The 22001-nt window shown below is 30.8% G+C and overlaps 2 protein-coding genes across 5 annotated transcripts in view; one reads left to right on the forward strand and one right to left on the reverse strand.

Annotated features, from left to right (window-relative positions):
- The first annotated feature begins 662 nt into the window (after window positions 1-662).
- LOC129954125 (protein tincar) overlaps window positions 663-22001 on the forward strand; it is a 129236-nt gene continuing 107897 nt past the window's right edge. Inside the window, exons 1-2 of one of the 4 annotated variants that reach the window (XM_056067820.1) lie at window positions 663-1820; window positions 1915-2085. The gene's annotated coding sequence lies outside the window, so the exon portion shown is untranslated. Of the gene's footprint in view, window positions 2086-22001 lie in introns of all 4 variants that reach the window. The other 3 variants (XM_056067818.1, XM_056067821.1, XM_056067822.1) reach the window with 3 other exon arrangements.
- LOC129954126 (jerky protein homolog-like) lies at window positions 3542-5445 on the reverse strand. The gene is given in 2 exon segments (XM_056067823.1): window positions 3542-4490; window positions 4551-5445. Coding segments are annotated over 2 exon segments (1083 nt in total). The 5' UTR covers window positions 5127-5445; the 3' UTR covers window positions 3542-3983.

A 22001-nucleotide genomic window follows, 5' to 3' on the forward strand; every position in this document is an offset into this window, starting at 1 on the left:
TAAAAAGGTTGAAATTGCTGTTAAGTTGCTCTCCTAATTTAATATTATTTGTTGAATAAAGGACTATTTTTGTTTTGATTTGTTATAAAGTCACTAAAATACAGAGTACACACCCTAAAAAGGAAACGTACAAAAATTTAACACTCGTTCATATAATACAACAATATTATTGTCGAATGTCAAAAACAAACTCACAACACAAGCACGATTTGAGTGGAAATAAACGTCATAATCACGGCACAGGTAGATAGATACACTTCCCAATCCCAAGGATTGCGGAAGTTGTCAATTGTGTTGTGTGAGATTCTGATATACAAATGGCTACACCTAAGGTCCTATAGATTCCTACCACGCATCAACATAGCCAAGCCGTTGTTTTCTTCGTTTAGTTAGAGGTTTGCAAAACCAAACAAACAATTCACTCTGCATTTCTTACAGCCCCCGCCGCCGCCGTCGCCGCAAACTGGAAATCACTTCCACGCCGTCCATGGAAGATGGAATGCGTCGAATTTCTCTCAATTTCACGCTCACACTTCATTCTCTCTCTCTCCCTGCGTAGGTATATTCATTCACTTCACAATTCACAAAGTTGCCGGCATGCACTGGCCATGGCCACTAGCTGAAAGATTTAGAGATTCATTCGAAAAGTAATCACTGTTGAAGGCAGTTCGGGTGGCGGAATTTTTTTAAGTCAGGAGTGAAAAAAGATTCATTTTCATACATACCAACATCTGTATCTCACTCCTTAAAATAACCAGACGGTTTTTAAATTAACATAATAACCTCTCTGTGAAGAAGTCCATTCCAAAGAAAAATAAACGGTTTTACAAAAATGTCCCAATCCCACATATCTTAGTGTTAAATTTAAATAAAAAGTAATGTGCACTTTTCTGTATGCAGGATAGGTACTTTAACTACCTACTATAAATAATGCCGGTAAAAATAAAACGCAAAATAAAAAGCTTCCATTGTAGTGAATGAGTAAGCGCCTGCCTCTGTGTAGTTGTTCATATCGATTTTTGTGTGGCAGAGTTTGAGTCTACAACAAAACGGCAACGAGTCCTTCCAAACGAAAACCATAGTCAGTGCTCTACCTCTAACACTAGCAGGCAACAACGACCTTTTATAAGGGGTTACAGTGTGCCAGTCGAAGTTGAAGTCGAAGTCGATTCGACGAAACTTTTAAGTCAAAACTTGAATAAGGAAGAACATCCCATCTCTCCAAAAATAAAAAGAAAGAAGGAAACAAAAGGTGGTTCATTGTATCTGTGTGGCATTCGTGCTATCTACCGCCAAAGATTGGATAGTCAACATTGTAGATAGGTATTGTTCGTCTATTTGAAGAAAGGGTGGCGAAGAGGCATCAGCAAATACACCCTGTCGATGTACACACATATATCCTTCCCACCTTTGAGATAGTTACAGGGTGTTAAAGTAATTTTTCTATATCTAGTGTGGTGGGTGGTTTTTGGATAAGAACAGGAAGACGTCAAATCAAATGGTGTGTCTGACCTTAAGACGGTTTTCTATGTGAATTTGGGAAAAAAATTCAACAAAAAGCAATATGTAGGTACATACGTAGATACTTACATAAAAGAGTTTTATTTTTCAGGTTCAATTTGTCATAATAATAATACATCAGTTCGGGCAAGAATCCCAATTAAACTTTAAATCATGAAGAATATAATTAGCTTGGATGTTATAAAAATAAAGGAAAATCTATAAAATTCTCAAATCAATTAATATTGTCTGGATGATCCTGATGTTTGTGTCTGCTCAACAGGATAACATACAGTGAAGTGTTATTAATATTGTGTTTGGTATAAAATCATACTTCAATTTTCTATAGTTGGTAGAAAATATTCATGCAATTGAATATATAAATGTATAACGCTAATACATTTCCGGTTACAGGTTAAACTATTTAAAATTGATGTGCTAAATTAATTATTCATATTTACCCACAAATAGTGAAAAGATATAAATCATTTAATTTAAATGTTGAACAAATATTCATGGTGATAAATATTCTAACATTTGGATAAATGCAGTAATTAAGAACATTATTGCATTAATTTATTGATGGTAAGTGTGCACTTTTTAATTCCTAAATACAAACAAAATGTAATAATATGCGAATAAGAATATAACAATAAACGAATTAAATAGTTTGTTATACAATAAATGCCAGTATATGAAGCTCTTTTAATTAAATTACCACACAAAATACATAATTAACGTATAGAGCGGTCGATAACAATCAAGGGCAACATTAAACATACATACATATGTAGATTAAACACTACTATCCTAGTGTTTAATCTACATATGTATATTCCAGATAATGATTTTGATTAAATAATGTTAGTAAAGGCTGAAACTTTAAGTACTAAAATAAATAAAAAAACAACTTAAAATAAACAGTAGCGAATGAATTATTCTTACGCCAAAAATGTTTTTGTTTAAATCTAGATGCACGATGGTAGAAAAGTCGAATAAAGTGGGTGCTCCTACCTTCGGCCTGGATCGTTTTTAAATTTAAATTTTAAATTTTTTTACCGATTTGCGTTAGGCGATTTTTTCGAGTTTTTAATACTAAGGATAACAGCAGTACCCATACAATTTTTTTTTGTCAAAAATCGAAAATTCAAATTGAGAAAATTTGAATATGGTTGAAGTTTTCATCAAATCAATCAATACATCAAATTTTAAAAAGAGTTTCAACTTTTATTCATCAACCTAAAACAAAAATTTTCCAAAAATAAAGATACCGTAAAAATATACGGTACAAAATAAAAATACAAATTTTACCTTAAAATGTCCAAACAAATTGATTATGATTTTATTATTTAGTGTTATATTAGTTCTTCGTTGCATAGCTATACTGCCGGAATATTCTCCCAAGAATCCTTCACCGCAACCCAAAATATTTTTTTACTAGTTGGTTTAGTTTCAGAAATACCTTTTTTCTACATCAGAGCATAGATTTTGAATGGGGTTGAGATCAAGCGAATACGTTGGCTATTCCATCAAATTTATTAAATGATTTACAAACCATTTTTTAGCTTTATTGCTTTTATATTTCAAAAACACATTACTTCTTGAAACACAATAGAACAGCAAGCACACTTTTTTTAAATTACATTTTTCGACGTTATCCTTTTTTTACATTTTCGTAAAAAAAGCTTGCAGCTTGAAAATAGACAGATTAAAAAGAACTAAACTTTTAAAGCTTTTCAAATGATCTATAAACCTTTTTTTAGCCTTCTTGCTGGTGATGTTTGGAGTCATTGTCCTGTTGAAAAAGCGACATGTCTTCTTGCTCTATATAAAGGAACATAACTTGCTCGAGTATTTTAACGTACAGGTATTGATTTATAATGGGTTAAATCCTATATATTGCAAAAACTCGATGGAAGGAAAAATAAGCCCACGTCATTATGCTCGAACCTCCGTGCTTAGCTTCTTAAGTAGTGTATTTTGGCTTATACAGTGCTGTCTGGATAGCGTGAACTAATTATTGCACAGACTGTCCATGCAAACCAGGTTGTTCACACTATCCAATATTTTACCCGTCAAGAAAAACAAACTTTGACAACAGTTTCCGTATACTTTAATTGAAGTTTTATTTTATTTTTTTTTATTTAAAATAATCTTTAATACATGTCTGTTTTTTTTTATTTGCCAGCACCTTCAGCACAGCTTTTTCACGCATTTTTTTTAAAACAAGGATATCTGAATAGTCAGATGTATTTTCTTCAGCCCACTCTATCCCCTTATCAAAAATCTGAATTGCTTCTGACGCAGTTATTTTGGTTTGATTCTCAGGTTCGTCAATTTCATCTTCATCAGATGTTATTAGCTCTAATTCACTTTCATTTGGCTCTACTGTATCATCAATTGCGTTCCATGTGTTGATATCCGTAACAGTCGGCGTTGCCTAAATTACATAATCAATTAATATCTATGATTTAATTTCTAAATCATATGAGACAAACCTCTGGGATAATAATTTGTAGTAAGTTTTGCAATTCATTTATTTCTTCCAATTGCTGCTGCCTAAACTTGTCTCTTAGTAAATTAAGAGGGGTATCTTCCTCTTCATCTGAACTTTGTGTTTCTATGTCATACATACAAATCTGTGGTAAAATATTGCGCCAACATTTTTCTATAACATCTGGTTTTAACTGACTCCATGCTATTGCGAATAAAGAAACTGCGTCCTTTATAGTTAACGACTTCAAGAAATTCAAAACATCTTTTTTTCCAACAGCTAATCGTAAGAGACTTTTTCTATAATACAGCTTTGTAACACGAATTGCATTTTGATCCATTGGCTGAATCAACGGTGTCACGTTTGGTGGCATGTACATTGTGAATATAGAGCCATCATCTGTTTTTAATACGGCCTCCGAAGGATGACATGGTGCGTTGTCGAGTAGTAAAACAGCTTTTATCGGCAAGCCTTCTTGTCGTAAGAAATCTTGCACCTGATAAAAAATGTATGAGCCTCTTTTTGTAAATCAATACCTTTTCATAATGTGTCTTACCTAAGGGACAAATAAGTTATGAAACCAATCTTTGAAAATATCGGTAGTCATCCATGCATTCTTGGAGCTACGGTAATCAACAGGAATGTCAAAATTTTTGAAGCAACGAGGTTTTTTGGATTTTCCAATGATCATCGGCTTAATTTTGTGAAGACCAGTAGCGTTAGTGCATGCTAAGAATGTAATTCTGGCTTTTTCAACTTTTCTACCTGGAGCGGTTTTTTCTTCTCTAGCCACATACGTTTTTTCAGGCAACAACTTCCAAAACAAACCCGACTCATCAGCGTTATAAATTTGGTTCTGAGATAGCTGAAGCTCATGGATAGTCTTCGCAAAATTATTTTTGAATGGTGCAACTGCGCTGTGATCGGATGAAAGTTTCTCTCCACAGATTTTAAGAAGCCGAACACCAAAACGTGATTTGAATCCATCTAGCCAACCAGAACTAGCATTGAAGCCTCCTTCCTCTTCTAGTTTTTCGTGCAACAATTTTGCCTTTTCTTTTAGCATCTCACCACCAACTGGTAGATTCTTTTGACGTTGCTTCAAGAACCATTTATAAAGCATCCGTTCCATGCGAGGGTACTCACCCTGTTTTAAAGTTTTTCTTTTTAAGGAGCTGATTTGGCTAGTGGCCACCACTTTAAGGAGCTTATCCTTGTTTTTTTTATGGCCGAAATTGTAGATTTTGCGACAGAATATTCCCGGGATAAAATGGATGGGGCTACACCTCTTTCAAGTTTCGCGATAATGTCACCTTTTTCTTTCAACGACAAGAACTTTGGTTTTTTTGTTAACATTGTTGCACGTTAAATAAACTTGATAGACGAAAAACAAAATTCAAAGAAAAGAAGCTAGTTTCACGTGTTCAAAAGTGAATCGTTTTTTTATAGCAACGGAGTAAGCGATGCAAAAATGTACGTGTGTGTAAAAGTACGATTTTTTAAATAAAGGGAAATCCCCGAAATAGGACATAGGAGCATAAATAAGTTGTTCATGCTATCGAGGTTTTTGTTGTTCACGCTATAGAGTGCTCTGTATAAAACAATTGGTGTTCATGCGAGCCAGGTGTTCACGCAGTCCAGTGTTCACGCTACCCAGACAGTACTGTATTTCGCTTTTGGAATATAATATAACATAGGAACGAGATTCTTTACCTCTAAACAATACAATTTTACTTTCATCGGTGCATAGAACGTTGCGCCATTTCACTACTCCCCAATGCTTGCTGCCTTGCAAATACTTAACGCTTTTTAGCACTTTTTGGAGTTAAAAGTGGGAAATTTTTGAGGTTACAACAAACTTATAAAATTTGTTCAATCGATCGATGGTAAACGGTTTCCATGCAAGCTGTAATACTCATCTCCTTTTTGAGTTTAAGCGATTTATATGGCTGTCTCGAATATGTCGCCTAATGAAAGATGGGTCATAACGGTGTTATACGTTCTTAAGTTCAGTTTAACTTTTTCGTCCTTCATATCTCAACAACTACCAATGATATGTATTTCATATAAATGTTGTTATACCAGGGCGACCGCAAAAAAGAAATTTTTTAATTTTAAATGCCAAGTGTTATTTTTTCTTTGTTGGCATTATTTTATATATGTAGATTGAAGGTACTAAGAAACATGTATAAATACAAATTACATACATATACACAAATGACCTGCTTTAACGATTGACAAAAAAAATGTGAGTTACAGAAACAAAGAGATGAGGTGAGATTTTTCTATTTTGTTTGTATATATTTCATATTCAAATTTACCGTAGATTGCTAGATTTAATTTTGAAATTGTCAAAGACGTTTTTCCTAAACTCACCATGAAAATACTGGAAATAATGATTTTGAATGCGTTCCGAACCTTTATACCGAAGACATAGGGTCATATTCATAGTTCGTTGATAAGTTCTGATTTTGACTTTGCTAAATTAAACTTCAGTTTATGTTATTCATACACAATTTAAACCCATTTTAAAACGATAATTTGGAGTCTAAAAATAAACACGGCAAAACCCATGTTTAAGCTGTTTCTAAATCTATAAAACGTAAAAAATAAACAAACCGAAAGTTACGAGATATTTTATTTGAAATTTTAACATCAAAAATTAAAAGGTCAAAAGATTTAAGCATATACATACCAATATTTTGATATTTTTTTGGATGTTGGAATGCTAACAACTAACAAAAAAAGAAAGCTCTATTTAACCCGATTGGACCCCACAGTGGGACCGTAGTAGGTCATAGGTGACTCATATTTCCCTACAGTATTTACAAATAGCCATGCCACCTGATTACACACAAAAAAAATCAAATCCACAAACAGAACTTTTCATTTTGTGCTTCCGAAGTGGGACATACCAGACAAATATCGTTATCATAGCAAGTGCTCTTTTTGCAATAAGCTTTAAAGTCCTATATTGTTAAGAATAGTTTTTTTTTTTTATATTTGTTAGTAATGGATATTTAAACTGAAGGTATGTGCTATTTTTATAAAGTATGTTTTATTATTTTGATTACTTCATAACCAAGAGCAAATTCCCACAAAAAAAGCCCAAAATTTGTTTTTTGTGTCTTTTTCTCCAATTCAACGAGACTTTTAATAACAAAGTCATGAAAAGTCATGCATGAATCATATACAAAAATATTCGTATATATATGTATAGTTCCAAAAACAACAACATCTAGCTGCGTCTAGCTACGATGTGCTGCGATTGACTCTGCATTCTCCTTCTAACTGCAGCATATTTCATATTTTTTTTTTTTTTTTGAAAGGTGCTTGTCTGAAGTTTTCTTTTAAACGTCTGGGGGTTCTGGATATGTGGCTGTCTTTGAACATTATTAAAAATGAGGCTGAGATGAATCGTAAGGTGTATGAGGCCTTGACGTTGTCCTTACCGGACGCTGAAAACATTCAAATTGATCACTTGCAAAATCGTATTTTTTTTTACTGTGCAAGCGGTTTAAAATATATTGGAAGCAAGTAACTCGGTCAAAAACAAGAAACAGAAAATTAGAATAGAAATATTTTTTTTTCAAAAACTTTTGATAAAAAAAAACATTGATTTGAAAACAATATAAAAAAAAGACTTTAGGTTTTCAAAAATGGTATATCACTTTTCTGTAGATTTTACCGTTATATATTTATATTTTTTTCATTTGAAGCAATTTAAACAGATGAGTTATACCCCCACGTTTATAAAAAAAAATAATGTGATTTTCCTACCTACACGAATTTTTATTATTTGAAGATTTGAAAAAGTGGGCGTGTTAGTGGGCGGATATTTTGCCTGATGATTTCTTATAAAATAGTTTACCGACCCTGAAAATTTCATTGAAATCAGTGCAGTGGTTCAGATTCTATCAATCTATGACCGCCTCTCCATACAACTGGAACCACTGTGGACCCCTTTGAAATAGATGAAGATGATTTGTATGAAAGGTATCGATTCGAGAAAAAAAAATTGTCAAGTTTATGATTGACCTTCTGAATATTATTGATCGAAATTCAATGAAATGTTTGCTAATATCTGCAAGCAGTCTTAAAACCACCAGCCCACTTCATAAAATGTCTCAACTAACAGCAAATATAGCTTAAAGGGTTTCAAAGATTTTGGCTTTCCAGCTTACGCAATTTATTTTGTTACCCTCTACCATTTTGTTTAGGTTAAAGTGAAATTTTACAAAACTGTTCAAAACTGCGTTAAATCTGTTTCTAACTAAACAGATCTGGCAAATACCTTATGAATGTGTCTACCCTATATGTTAAATTTAGACTCCACTTCAAATAGACTTGGGTTTAAAATACGAGTATCACTATGAATTTGCCACATATTGTTTTGTGTCTTACATTAAGGTATGTTTAAATGCAGAAACGCATTCAAATGTTTAATAATATTTAATTTACGTAGCATTCATTATTAATTTGATTCTTGTTTTTGAAAATCAGGGAAAAAAACGTGACAAAGGCAAAAGGGTTGATGTTTTTGTTTTAAAATATTCTTGTTTCACAATTCAAGAAGTGAAAAGAGTTAAGTTGACAGATTTTTTTTAATGTATAGTTAAAACTAACATAAAAGAACCGAACAATTTTTCGGTGTTTTGATGATCGTTTCAAAAAAAAAGTTCAACAAGGTCATTTTTTGTTTTCAATTTTTCATTTTTAAACATGAGAAACATTAATGATAATACTTAGCTTCATACAAAAAGTTAAAAAGTTTGGGGTTAACTCCCAAACCCTTACCTGCGTTCGCCCCTGTATTATACAGATAATAATACCAAGATGTGCTGAAAGATTTTTTTAAGAAATTCAGTTAGTTTTTTTTAATAATAATGAAAAATGGTGTAAGTCTTAGTTTACTCCAAATATCTCACAAACAAATAATGCCTTAGACTTTAATTAACTTTTATTTTACCCATTCTAAAATTTAAAATATAAGATCATAAAAAAAATGTAAACAAATTTGTTTATTCTATGAACATATAATTAATGTTTATAAGAATGTTGTATGACAAAAAATTATGTCTTAAATATATTTCAAAATTTGTATAACATTTCAACAGTTTTTTTTTTACAAAAAAACATTATTAAATTGATTTGTCACTCAAATATCTTTTTAAAAATTAAAAACACTGGCTTCAAGCTAATTTCATCTTATAGAAAATATTGTTTTCGACATTTACTAAATTCTTTTACAATCATCAGTTTTCATGTAAATTAAAATCTTCAAAAAAATAGTACGTAAAATTGATAAAAATTGATATTTGATTCTGAACAATCAGTATTGACTTCAAAATGATTTAATTCTGTGCTTAGTTTAGTTGTTAGCGTAAGATATTGTTCTTCGACAAATCGAATCTGTATTTGTTTTGACTTCAAATTATTTATCTTAACAAAATATTGTTATGAAAATAAGTTTTAAGCAAAACAAATCGAAAGACGGGATGGGATGTTATCGGTATAAGTCGCATCACAGCCTCTTTTCTCTTTTTCGAAATAACTATTCGTTGTATGAATTTTTTATTTTTCATTTAAGAATTATATGATCGTATATGGAATCTTAAACTTAATATTATCCAAAAAATAAATTAATTTCAAGAAATAAAAACAATGTTTATTCGAGTATCATAGAAATCCAACTTTAAGGGTCTTATATGTAAATAAAAATTCTATTTTAAACTGAGAACTAATTTTTCAATAAAGAGATAGATAGCATTTAAAATTTTTGGACACTTGTTTTATGTTTTCCTTTCAATACATCCCAATTTATTTAAAATAAAGAAATTAGAAAGAGAGGAAATCATTACAACTCAAACTGGCCTCTAAGGCTTTGGCTTAAAAAAAACTGAACTACACATAGACATACTCATATTGTATATAAAGGAAATGAATAAATTCGCTGATTCCTAAAACATAGAAAAGTTCTATTCAATTTATATACCAAAATCATTACTTCTTGAAACACAATAGAAACAGCAAACAAACTTGTTTTAAATTACATCTTTCGAAGTTATCCTTTTTTACATTTTCGTAAAAAAAACAGCTTCCAGCTTGTACATTAGACTGATTCAAAAAAACTCAACTTTCGATGCAACAAGATTTTTAATTAGAACTTGGAAAAATTCTACTCCTGTTCGAATTGAAGATTTCTAGATTCATATACATTTAGATTTAATCGTTCATACCGATTTTCATTTCCATACCAATTGTATATATGATTTTGACTTTCTTTGTTTATAACTCAAGAAAGGATTTTGAATGACATTTAAAAAAACAAAGTAGGTTTTTTTTTTGATTAGAGCACTCCTTTCAAAGTTATTAGAGTTTAATTTAAATATGTAGATCAGTTTTTAAAATTATCAGCTATGATATAAAACTACAAAACTAATTGCATTGAAAATCGAAGGCATTTTAATTTTTTTGAATCAGTCTAATTGCATTATGTACGATATATAATACATATATACCAACAATATTCACCAACAAGGATACGGACGAAGAAAGCAAATTCTAGTCAGTTTTGCAAATTAAACATCTTGTTCAATAAATGTAACTTTGTTTAATTACTTTCCCGAGTCTTTTTATTTTCACCATTTTCCGCTTGGGATTGGTGTTATTGTTTTGTTTGTTTGCCTTTTTTTAAAGTTAATTTTGTTGAGTTATTTGAAATAATTGAATTACAATTTGCATACAAAAAAACTATTTTTCTAGGACTTTCATTAAAATAGAAGACCCTCAAATTTTGTTCAACCATTATAAAATAAAGTACTTGTTAGACTTCAGCTAAGATTTTGCCATCTGTACTTCGTCTAGGTGGGGAATAGGGGATTGTTGGCTTTCGTCTTCTATATTGGATGGATCATCCTACCTAACAGCGAAATGTGGTTCGTCGCCGCCGGTATACAGTATGGAGAAGTGGTCCTTACATAGCCTCAGCATTGACTGTGATTCTACTGTGATGTTTCCACTTTCGTCTTTGCAGCAATGTTGCCACTGCTTTTGGATACCTTGTGTTGGCAACAGAATTCTTCGAAAGAGGTTACTTATGACTCGGTAGGAGAAGAATTTGTGGGTCTTTTGCGATTGTAGCCGTTTGGCGTTGTATCTTCTTCTAGCATCTCTCTGTTTTGCTTTGGGTCTGGAAAGCAAAGTGCTACTTTAGCTAATTTAAGAACATTCATTCCATTTAATTTTGCAAAGCAAAGTTGCTAAGTAGTTAGAATTGTCCATCATCTCATATGGAAAAAAGTTAATTTTCAAAATGGGAGTTAATGTCAGTTGTAATTATTGACATTTTTACAAATGTAAGAAAGAATAATCTTAAAGGTTTTTTGCAGAAGGATTCATTGGTGTTAACAACTTTAATAACCCGAATTGAATGATTTATACAAGGTGAACTTATTTTAAATTATTTTTGTTATTTACATTTAAATACGCGATTATGTTATCAGATCTGAAAATTTACACTTTTATGATGTTAAGAACAACCAAATGTACAATTCTTACTAAATACTGGTGGGAATAATTACTTATCTTCACATTAAATACAAATAACATTGGTTTTGGTTTATCCTTATTGGATAAACGTTATCATTACCATCATTTTTCGTTGGAGGGATTGTCCGTCGTCTTGGGAATTACATCATAAAGCTCTTTTAATGTATTTTTTATTTTTGTTAATTTTGTGTGTGTATGCGTAGAATAACCCCCTACAATCGAAATAAGAAAATAAAACTGTTACCCTAATTTGTGTAGAATTTTGTGATGTTCAGAAAAATATGTACCTACAATACACACTAACCTTTCTTCTTATTTTTTGCCTTGAATGGGATGGGCTATTACATTAAGTATGATACAAAAAAGTAATGAATACTGCAGTAGCTTGAACCAGGACATAATGAGCCTCATTTCTATTTAATTCTTTAGCAAAAGCAAAAAGAATTAATTTTTTTTTTCCAGGAAGGTGGAACATTCGCAGTTTCTTGTATGTTAATTATGTGTATATAATAATATTAAAGAAAACTAATTTTAATCGTTGGAGGAAAGGTTAAAGCAAATTTAGGGCTGGATAAAGGTTAGTTTCTTAAGGGTCGGCTACTGTTAGACAACTTTATGAAACTTCTTATTTATACTTGAAGACCAATTTCTCTGTTTTAGAACTATTGAAATACACACTTTCTTTACCGTTAAGAATCATACTTTTTAACTAAGCTTATGGCCAGTGTATTTGTCTATGAACATTGTTTAGATTTGCATTTTCTTTCCTTCCTTTTAGAATTGTGAAGTTCTGAGATATAGGTTGGGTTAGAGGGACTGTCCGTGATGAAGTATGGCACAATTAGGCCAGTTTAATAGCTAATTGTGATACCTCATAAATCTTTTGGCTTTCTTCTAATCTCAATGAAACCAGTTTGATTCTCCTACGAGGCGCGAATTCTAGTTAATTCTACGTAATTCTTGGGTTTTTAAACTAGAGTAGTGCATGTATAAGACATCCATACAGCTTCTGCAAAAGTCATTTGTGAATATGCCTATTAAACGGTGCCCGGTTATAATACCGATTATCGAGCTCATATGTCATTTGCGACCTGCTTAGATATGGCAAGCACATTGAGCGCTTTAAGTCTATTGCATGTCAGATGTTTTTCATGACCTGACACGTGTTGATTTTTTTCAACCTGATGTATACCACCTTCATAGCGTCTAGAATTAACAATAACTTACATGTAGTGATTGGTATACCAGAAATAGACAAACGTGGTAGAATGGGCTGTTATGTACCATTTCTGGCTAGTCATCTGTCCTACAATTTCCTGAAATGTCCTATAGCCCGGCATACAGCAAAGGTGAATAATAATTTCACATGTTTTTCAATACCTACCAAAGTTCTCAGAGAGACTTAATATCAGTCGTTCAGAGTACACTCCTCCGCCAATGCAACGCATTTATATGTTTTTTATCTGCATATGTAAAAGTGGATGGACTCGTCTTCCAGGAAAGACCTATCCTATGCTGAGACATTGAGTCAAAAAAAAATCTGTTCTGAGTTCGTATAGCAAAAACAAGAACTTTGTACCAGAAATTTATATATCCCTTAAAATACAGAAACCTCTTAGATCATAGAAAGCTTTTATGCAAATGTGCCTTTAGTCTATGCGAACATCAGTAACAATTTTGCCAAAACAATAATTGCACCCTAGGTTCTAATAGAGTCATAGTAAGTAAGTCGACTTGTTGAACTTAGAACCTAAGATACTTAAATTTTGCTCTGGCTTTTAAAGGAGACACAGTTTCCTTTATAGCTTGTGAAATATATATGTATGTATGTATGTATGTTAATGTACATATGTATGTTAAGAATACTCAAAAGAATAATGAATTTCAATAATTTATTTTATTTGTTTATTTCTATTTGACCTTAATAATCTGCCTGTTTTATTTTACAAAGTCGTATATATTTGATGTTTTGAATACATTATCTGATGAGTAAACCTACCTGTCTTTAACATCACACTTGTGATGTGTTTCACCGCATATTTTTCAAAGTTTTGTCGTTTCAATTACCTACTTTTTTTTTAAACAAGTTAAATTTCAAGCCATCATCAACATCGGTGACTTCTGTGGTTAATGTTTACCCTCACTTGCATAAAATACGAAATGGAAGAAAAAAGAAAAACGAAATTAATTTTCCGCTGAGTTCAGCTGAAATTTGAATGAAATAAGTAAGTAAAATCTTCCCTTTATGGTAGAAATATATAACTTTTGGGGTTATGGATACGGCTTTCTTGTTTTTTAAAGCGAAACCAGAGTATGCGCGTTCAAATTTTTTTAACTCTGCGCGGATAAAATTCAAATTGAATTATTATGGAAATTTTTATTTTAAGTTTGTATATATGTAGCGTGGCGTTTCGGCTACTTAAAGTGCACTTGAGTTTCGGAATAACCTAAACTTACCTTCAAAAATTTTCAAATTTGCAAATTCAGTTTTTGGACAAGGGTACGTAGGCGTTTAATGTGTAGGACTAGACATATACGTTATAGGACATATCATCCCTTTTTTGAACCGACTATACTGCACTGAGAACATACCTACTTCTCTAAGTTTGTATTTTTTATACAAACATTTTTTGTATTCAAACATAATGAAGTAAATTGTAATCTTACTATGTACGAACTTATATTTAGTTATTATATTTAAAAAAAAAACATATATTTGAATGATAAAAATTTAAATATATTTCCCGAAACTAAACAGTTCTTTAGCCTTGCTCATTGTAAATAATATATTACTTGAGACATATAAGAAGTTATTCGGCAAGTTTTGGAATAATTAAACTAGGGAAGTCAAAAAAAGTGGGTCCCCCGATTCCGTCTGAATGTGTCTCCTCGACTTATAATGACAATAGTAATAGTTCCCATGCAATTTGTTTGTTCAAAATTCGAAAATTCGAATTTTCTCAAAAAACGAACCGATATTTTTTTTTATTTTCTCTTAATTTAAATTAATTTCAATTGAAAACAAGTCACCAACGAACAATTAAAAAATTAAAACGAAAAAACAGTATATACATATCTGCATAAATGTCGCTAAATTTCTTAAATGTAAAAATATGGGGCATACAGTGTCAAGCAAAAGTCGTGATACCCGTGTAGTTATTCTTTATAAATAAGTTGCATAAATGGTATTAAGACACAATTTTCAATGTATGTTTTTATTTATTTAAGTTTAAATTTGTTTAACGAATTAAGAAAAGAAAAACAAAAAATATCCTTCAATGATATTAAAAAAACTTAAACGTTGTGTGTGTTGTAGGCGATCCAAAACTTAACATCTGCAGCCGTATGTTTGAATTCGTTATCATTTTGAACTTTGTTTTTAATTTTCTTTTAAAATGTTTAATTAGAGGTCCTTATTCATAATCCCTTCAAAGATTTTCAAATATCCGACACAATTGGATGCCATACACCTCCATAACTTACACCACCGCCTTATTTTCTCCACACTGCACTGTAGTGCGCCGATCTCAGCCAAAAATATTAAACTGCGATTTGTCGCCGAATATTACGTTGTCCTAAAATTCATTTGATTTATATTTATATAGGTTTGCAAAGTCCAGTCTATTATTTTTATTTATTTCACTTACGAACGGTTATTTACAAGGTGTGCACGACTTAAATTCAGATCTCTGGAGCGATCTTGCAACTGTACACGGAGAAATTGAGATAATTTGAAAAAAAAAAATGAAAATTAATTCCTCAATTTGTTTTTATTTCAAAGCTTTTAATACCAGCACCCTGAGTAGCATGGTCATTGATTAATGCTCGACACTACAAATTTTGGTTCTAACATTATAGGTTGAAAGTGCAATAAGTTCATTTATGGTTTAAAATCTGTTTTTTTTTTCAGATATTTTTAAACTCATGAGAACACAGTCCTTTATATATATTAAAACATTAAGGAACAGCGTATTTCACTTTCAAAAATACCGACTCATCCATACGATTTTGTATTTGAAAAAAGGATTGGATTGTTTATCTGCTTTGATACTTAAAATTGAATTTCCAATTTTAAACTTATCTATAAAAGTTCTGTAAGTTACCAGTGCAATTCCTTTTTTTGAATCCGTTTAATCCATTGTCCATCTTCAATGTGTTTAAGAGTTGAGTACCTCAAATATATCAACAAAAATCATCTTGTTAATAATAAATAAGACAATAATGAAAAAGAATAAATGTTGAGAGTTTAACTTATTTTGTAATAATATTGTCTATGTATTTGTTTCAATCCAATTAGACTTTATGTTGTAAGAACTTTTAAGAAATAAAAATAACAAAACATACATATGTATGTACTAATAAAATCGATTACTTTTTCTAACTTAAACAACAGCTGTTTCACCCACCCATTCAGCCAATATCATATATACATATACATACATACTACATACATATGTATGTTTGTACAATGTATAATGGCCGACCGTACCGTCAATATTAATTTATTTTCGGAAACGAGCCAACATTCTTTGAACACAGATTAAAGCGAAGATTCCTGCTTCCTTGAATAAAACTCGCACCCTCTATGTATGTATGTCCATTTATATAGAATAGAGTATCTATCTATGTATACCTAAATACAACTGTAAAGGAATTGCTTCTTCACTCCCTTTCTTGTGTGTTGTTGTGCCGTTTCGTCATTTCCGATATCTATCAGTCCCAAACACCTCCTCAAAGCCCAAAATACAGATATTCACCAGCATTAAATAAGCGGGTATAATGGAAAAAATTTGTCTGTATTTAAGCAAAAATGTCAAATATTATAAAACACGTTTCTTAATTCCAATTCCTTTGTCAGTTGGTTTGGTCGATGACCTAAGGCAAGTGACAAGACACTCTCACACCCTCTGCTCATGTCTATAATAATAACAATCTGTCAAAAAGAAAATATAGGTACATAGTTTAGAGAGGACCGTTCCAAGGATGCGCCAAGCAGAGCCGTAGCTTGAATTTGTTTTAGGATTTTTGTACTCCATAGTAATTTATGCGTTTCATTTGAGTATAAGAACCAATAAAATGAATTTGTACAAAACTTTACAATTTCATTACAATGAGCAGGTTAAAACGACATAAGCGACTTAAAGTTAAGGCAAGTTTTTAGTATCTAATTGGCCAGCTGCCAACAAATTATCTTCCAATTAAGGCAACTAGATATATGTATAGATATATAGATATATAGAAAGAGCAACCAATTTAATTAAAGCAAATGACTGTGATGAAATGATTAAAATCGAATTTAACGAATCTGTCAAAGCCAGAACTGGCTCTGTCAACCAGATTTAAAAATGTTTTTTCTTTTGTCAAACAACAGAGACAGGGGTACATTACTATTTCTTAAAAGAGCCCATTTATTGTTCCGAGACAGTTTGGGAAAGAAACGAAATGATTTCTATTTGAAAGTGATTACACGCATAGCTGTGGTCAAAATATTTTGTAAGAAGGGAACACCGACAAAATTGAACTAAATAAATATAAAGTGTTATAAATATTTATATTTTTATTAAGTTACATTAACTTTAATCCAAGTTATGACAATGAAAAATAAAACAAATTTTAACTTCAAGTTATAGATTTGGAAAGGACAACATTTTGATAAAAATTACAGAAAATTTGTTAATGTCTGGTTGTACTCTTACTTAACGGCCTGATATCGTCGCTTAATCGAATCCACAAAAGCCTGACATCTAAGTATCTAATGGGATACTTTTCCATGCAATGAACTGTTGGTGGGATTTGAAACTGCAACCATTTTTTTAACATCTGTACAAGGGTTTTATATTGGGTTGAGGTCAGGTGATTGGGGAGGGCAGCACAATTGGTGTGCTTTGGGTAATTGTCTTGTTGGAAGTCCCATCTGATAGGCAATCATGTTTTATGGTTTTTTAGTTATAATTAGGCACGTATTCAGCATTTGGTAGGCGTCGAACATATTCAGGTGAAACAGGGCTGCCATATAAAACACTTTTGATTTCATCCGTACATATAAAATTAAGCCAATCGTGGAACCGCCTATGAAAATGAGTCTTGACAAACTGAAGTCTTTTGGCAATTTGCTTTTTTGTCAAAAGTGGGACTTTTCTTGGGCTTCTGGCGTTGAGATGATTTCTTCTCGATAAGTGTTTTCATACTTGTAGACAAATTTAAATTTGTGTTTATCTCAGTAGAGACTTTTCACTTCAGATAGAAAATGGCGAATAAATTGGCGTTTCTCCTAAGTGCAGTCCGTACTGTACGTTTCTGAGTGTAAGAATGTAAAAATTCCCTTGAAACCTTGAATTTGAGTGTTATATGTACAGTAGCTCAGTGGACAGAGTAGAAAGAAAGACACAAAATCAAGCTTTACGCTCAATTTGTCAAGTTTATTGTGTTATTTTTCTTCTACCCAAATGGTAAAATAGGCCTAAAATAATTTTAATTTGTTAATTTATTGTATTTCGAATGTTCGACAAAATTACGTATTTTTTCTGTCTTTCAAACAAAACAATACTTTTTTAAATGTATGTAAATTCGAGTATCGCCTTTAAATTTTTCTATAACATCAGGTCCTAAAAATTTGCCTCTTTAAATATGCTAAAAATTATCAAAAACTATGGGTTTTGAGGCTAAGTTAAAAGTCACAATATCTCTTAATAATGAATTGTATGATTATTTTGCAAAATACTAATCTTTCTCTTCTAGGTACAATTTAAAACATTTTAGTATCTTGCTAAGTTTCTAGAAATTCTCATCAGTTATGAGTCTTTGCTTGACTCTATATGAAGTCTTAAGGAAACTTTCAATTTAATATATTTATATCTTAGGACTAAATTTTTAGCGCTAATTTCGAATCCGAACTTTAATTTTAATTATTTGCTGAAGTTTATAAAGAAACAGTTTTCAACATTTTGTTTATATACTTCAAAATTAGTACCCGTGGCATGATGGTTAGTGCGATGGACTGTCATGCGAGAGGTCTTGGGTTCGATCCCTGCCTACGCCACTTAAAGTTTTTTTCACGGGTACTGCCTCTTGCGAGGAATTGACAAATTGTCCAAGGATTCGTTAGGATTCGGCTTAAAACTGTAGGTCCCTTTCATCCCTGACAACAGTTCTCGCACACAGGAATGGTTGAGAGTTGTCAGTCACTAGGCCCTAGTTCCCAAACGGACTGTTGCACCACCCAATTTATTTTATTTTTATACTTCAAAACTTGATGTAATAGAATTGTTTAGACAAGAAACCGTTACAAAAACTTTCTTGCATATAATTTTTACTTTTTCTGTTTAAAACCGTTTTAGCATAATTGGTTAAGTATTTCTTTTAGACTTCTGTAAGATAAAGATTTTTTGAAAATTATATTGAATATTGCAGAAAGGGATTATTTGTAGATTTGGAAAACCATCAGGGATTTTAAAAAAGCTCCTATCAAAAACCTGACGTGATACATTAATTTTGAAGTTGGATTCGAATTAGGGCGGTCGAAACTCATTTAAAAAGTGCAATTTTATTTCCAAAAAAACATGTCGGACAGTGTAATTGTAAAATTAGCAAGATACTAACAAGGTACTCGTGCACCTACCCTTATCCACTTATGATACGGCTGTGGTGAGGCCCACTCTTTTAGATTGAATATATTTAACATTTTCTCATTTCACGTTGCTCAAAAAAAATCCTAATTACTTATTTCGTCGTCAAAAAAGCATGGATATTTTATCCAACGATGGCCATGCGCTAATTAACATATAAATGAACAATTTCTTATAATAAATGTATGCTGTGCTGAAATTATGCATCAAAGAAAAGCAAACGCAAATTACGAAATAAAACAAAAACAAAAATTAAAAATTATAAAATTCTATAAGATCAGGTTAAGGTATTATGTCTATAACCATTAAAACAAAAAGAGGTGGCTCCATCATTATTTAACCCTCCACGTTTTTAGCATACCGAAAAACAATCCTCGTTTGTTGCATTTATACACATACTCGTATCTTTCATTTATACGTGTATCCTGCAGTTGAAGCCCAGATTCAGACTCTTATTGTGCTAGTCACTCACTCGTTATTTGAAAAACCCTTGTGCGCGACATAACGAGAACATTGAGTGTGTTTTGTAAGCCGCTTTTGAACAAACCGCTTAATCCACTTGCACCGCATTATGTAAAGGGCTGACACTTAATTGTTCTTATAGAAGAAGAGAAAAATAAAATAAAAAGAAACAGAAACAGAAAGTCCACACAAAAGACCGTAGAAAGTCTAAGAAAAGTATGGAAATATGATAAGAATGAGGAACTGCACAAAACCATCTCATATATGCACATAAATAATGTACTGTACAGTATATATGCACATACGATAAACTGTTCACTTGTGCATATTTAGAAAAGTTCTAATGTTCGCTGGTTCCTTTACTGTTAGGGTATATCCTTTTATAACCATATTCATTGTCATAGTACATTAGAGTAGCATTTATGGAATACTATGTAGACAAAAATGAATTGGTTTTCTATAACAGAGATGTTTGGGTTGTTTTATAATATTGTTCTTTTATTTACTTAATACTAGTTTAGAAATTAAGTAAGGACTTATATTAGTAAAAAGTTTTAATAAACGAATTTTATAAACAAAAACCCATTGCCTTAGACCAGTAAACATTTTGTACACATATTTAGTCTTAAGACCACACTGATAACTTCCCTTTCGTATCTGTTGTCGGTATTTTTAACTTCCCCTAGGAATTTATTGTAATGGGTCCGATTTGTCATTTCTCGACGTTTCAATGTAAATAGAGTTGAAATAAAAGACTTTTAGAAAGATGTCTGTGCGTGCGGGTGTCCGTACGTTCGCAAGGTTATTTTCATTGTCCAAAGCTCAAGAACCAAAAGAGCAATCGACTTCAAATAAATTTTGTTAAAAAAAGAGTGAACATTTTGTTTAACCCTAAATATCTAACGAACCAAAAACACTAGAGACTTGAATCAAATTTTATATAATATATTGTATCGTGATACCAAACAAATATATTTCTTGAAAAAAAAAAATAATTTATGGTTTTTTTATAAATAAAAAAAAATTGCCACCTCGAAAATTAAACGAATACAAAATAAAGTTTTTAACATCTGGTAAAATTTTGAGCAAAATCGAATTGACAATTTTTGTAATAAAAAATAAAAACCTAAAAAAAAACATTACACAAATTTGGTAAAAATTTAATTTCGACTAAAATATCTTTCAAAAATTTGACATTATGGCTTTCAACTAATTTTAACTTATAAGAAATATTGTTTTTAACATTCTGCATCATTTTGAGTAAAATCCAATTGACAGTTTTTTTTTGCAAAAAATAAAAATCTAGACGAAAAAATTAATAAAAGTTTATAAAAATTGATTTTCGAATCAAATATTTTTTCAAAACTTTGAGATATTGGCTTTAAACTATTTTTATCTTTTAAAAAATATTGGTTTCAACATTCAGTAAAATTTTGAGAAAAATGGAATCGACAGTTTTTTTTACAAAAAATAAAACCTAAACAAAACTATTAATAAAAGTTGGTAAAAATTGATTTTTGACTCAAATATCTTTTCGAATTCCTGAGATATTGGCTTGAAACTACTTTTATCTTTTAAATAATATTGTTTTCAAAATTAGGTTAAATTTTGATAAAAATGGAATAGATAGTTTTTGTACAAAAAATAAAAATTTTAAAAGAAAATTTAATTTAAATTTAGTAAAAATTGATTTCCGACTCAAATATCTTTTCAAAAATTTGAGATATTGGCTTTAAATTTTGAGGAAAATCTAATTGACAGTTTTTCTTAAAAAAAATTAAAAACCTAACGACTCAAAAAGCTTTTACAAATTAAAAATATTGTCCTTAAACTCTTTTTATTTCACAGAAAATATTGTTTTCGATATTCAGTAGTTTTTTTTATAAAAATGCAACAGTCCGATTTTTCATAAAAAAATAAAATCTACAAAAAAAGTAAGCAAATTTACTAAAAATTGATGTTCGTTTCTTGATATCTCTCAAATTTATTTCATTCATCCAATTTTTTAAAAATTTAAGAAATGGTACCAAAATTATTAAACATTTGCTTTCGGCTAAAAATCTATTTAACAAAACTAAATTTTCAAACTAGAAAAAATTGTTAGTAATTTAAAAACCTATTTCACCAACTTACAAATTTATCATTACAAGCGTTGTTTGTAACAAAATTGTTTTGTCGTAGTTTCACCAAAGTTTATTGAAAAAAACTTTGTAGTTGTATTTTCCAAAGGAACATTTTTGGGAACATTTCCTTTCCTATTTACCAAAGCTAAAATTAAGTTTAAATTTATAAGTAATGAACGTTTTAAAATACAACTAATTCATACATAATTTCTTTTTCACAAAAGTAAATAAATTTACAAAATTTCT

This window comes from Eupeodes corollae, chromosome 1, assembly GCF_945859685.1.
Source record: "Eupeodes corollae chromosome 1, idEupCoro1.1, whole genome shotgun sequence".
In the NCBI taxonomy this organism is placed as follows: Eukaryota; Metazoa; Arthropoda; class Insecta; order Diptera; family Syrphidae; genus Eupeodes; species Eupeodes corollae.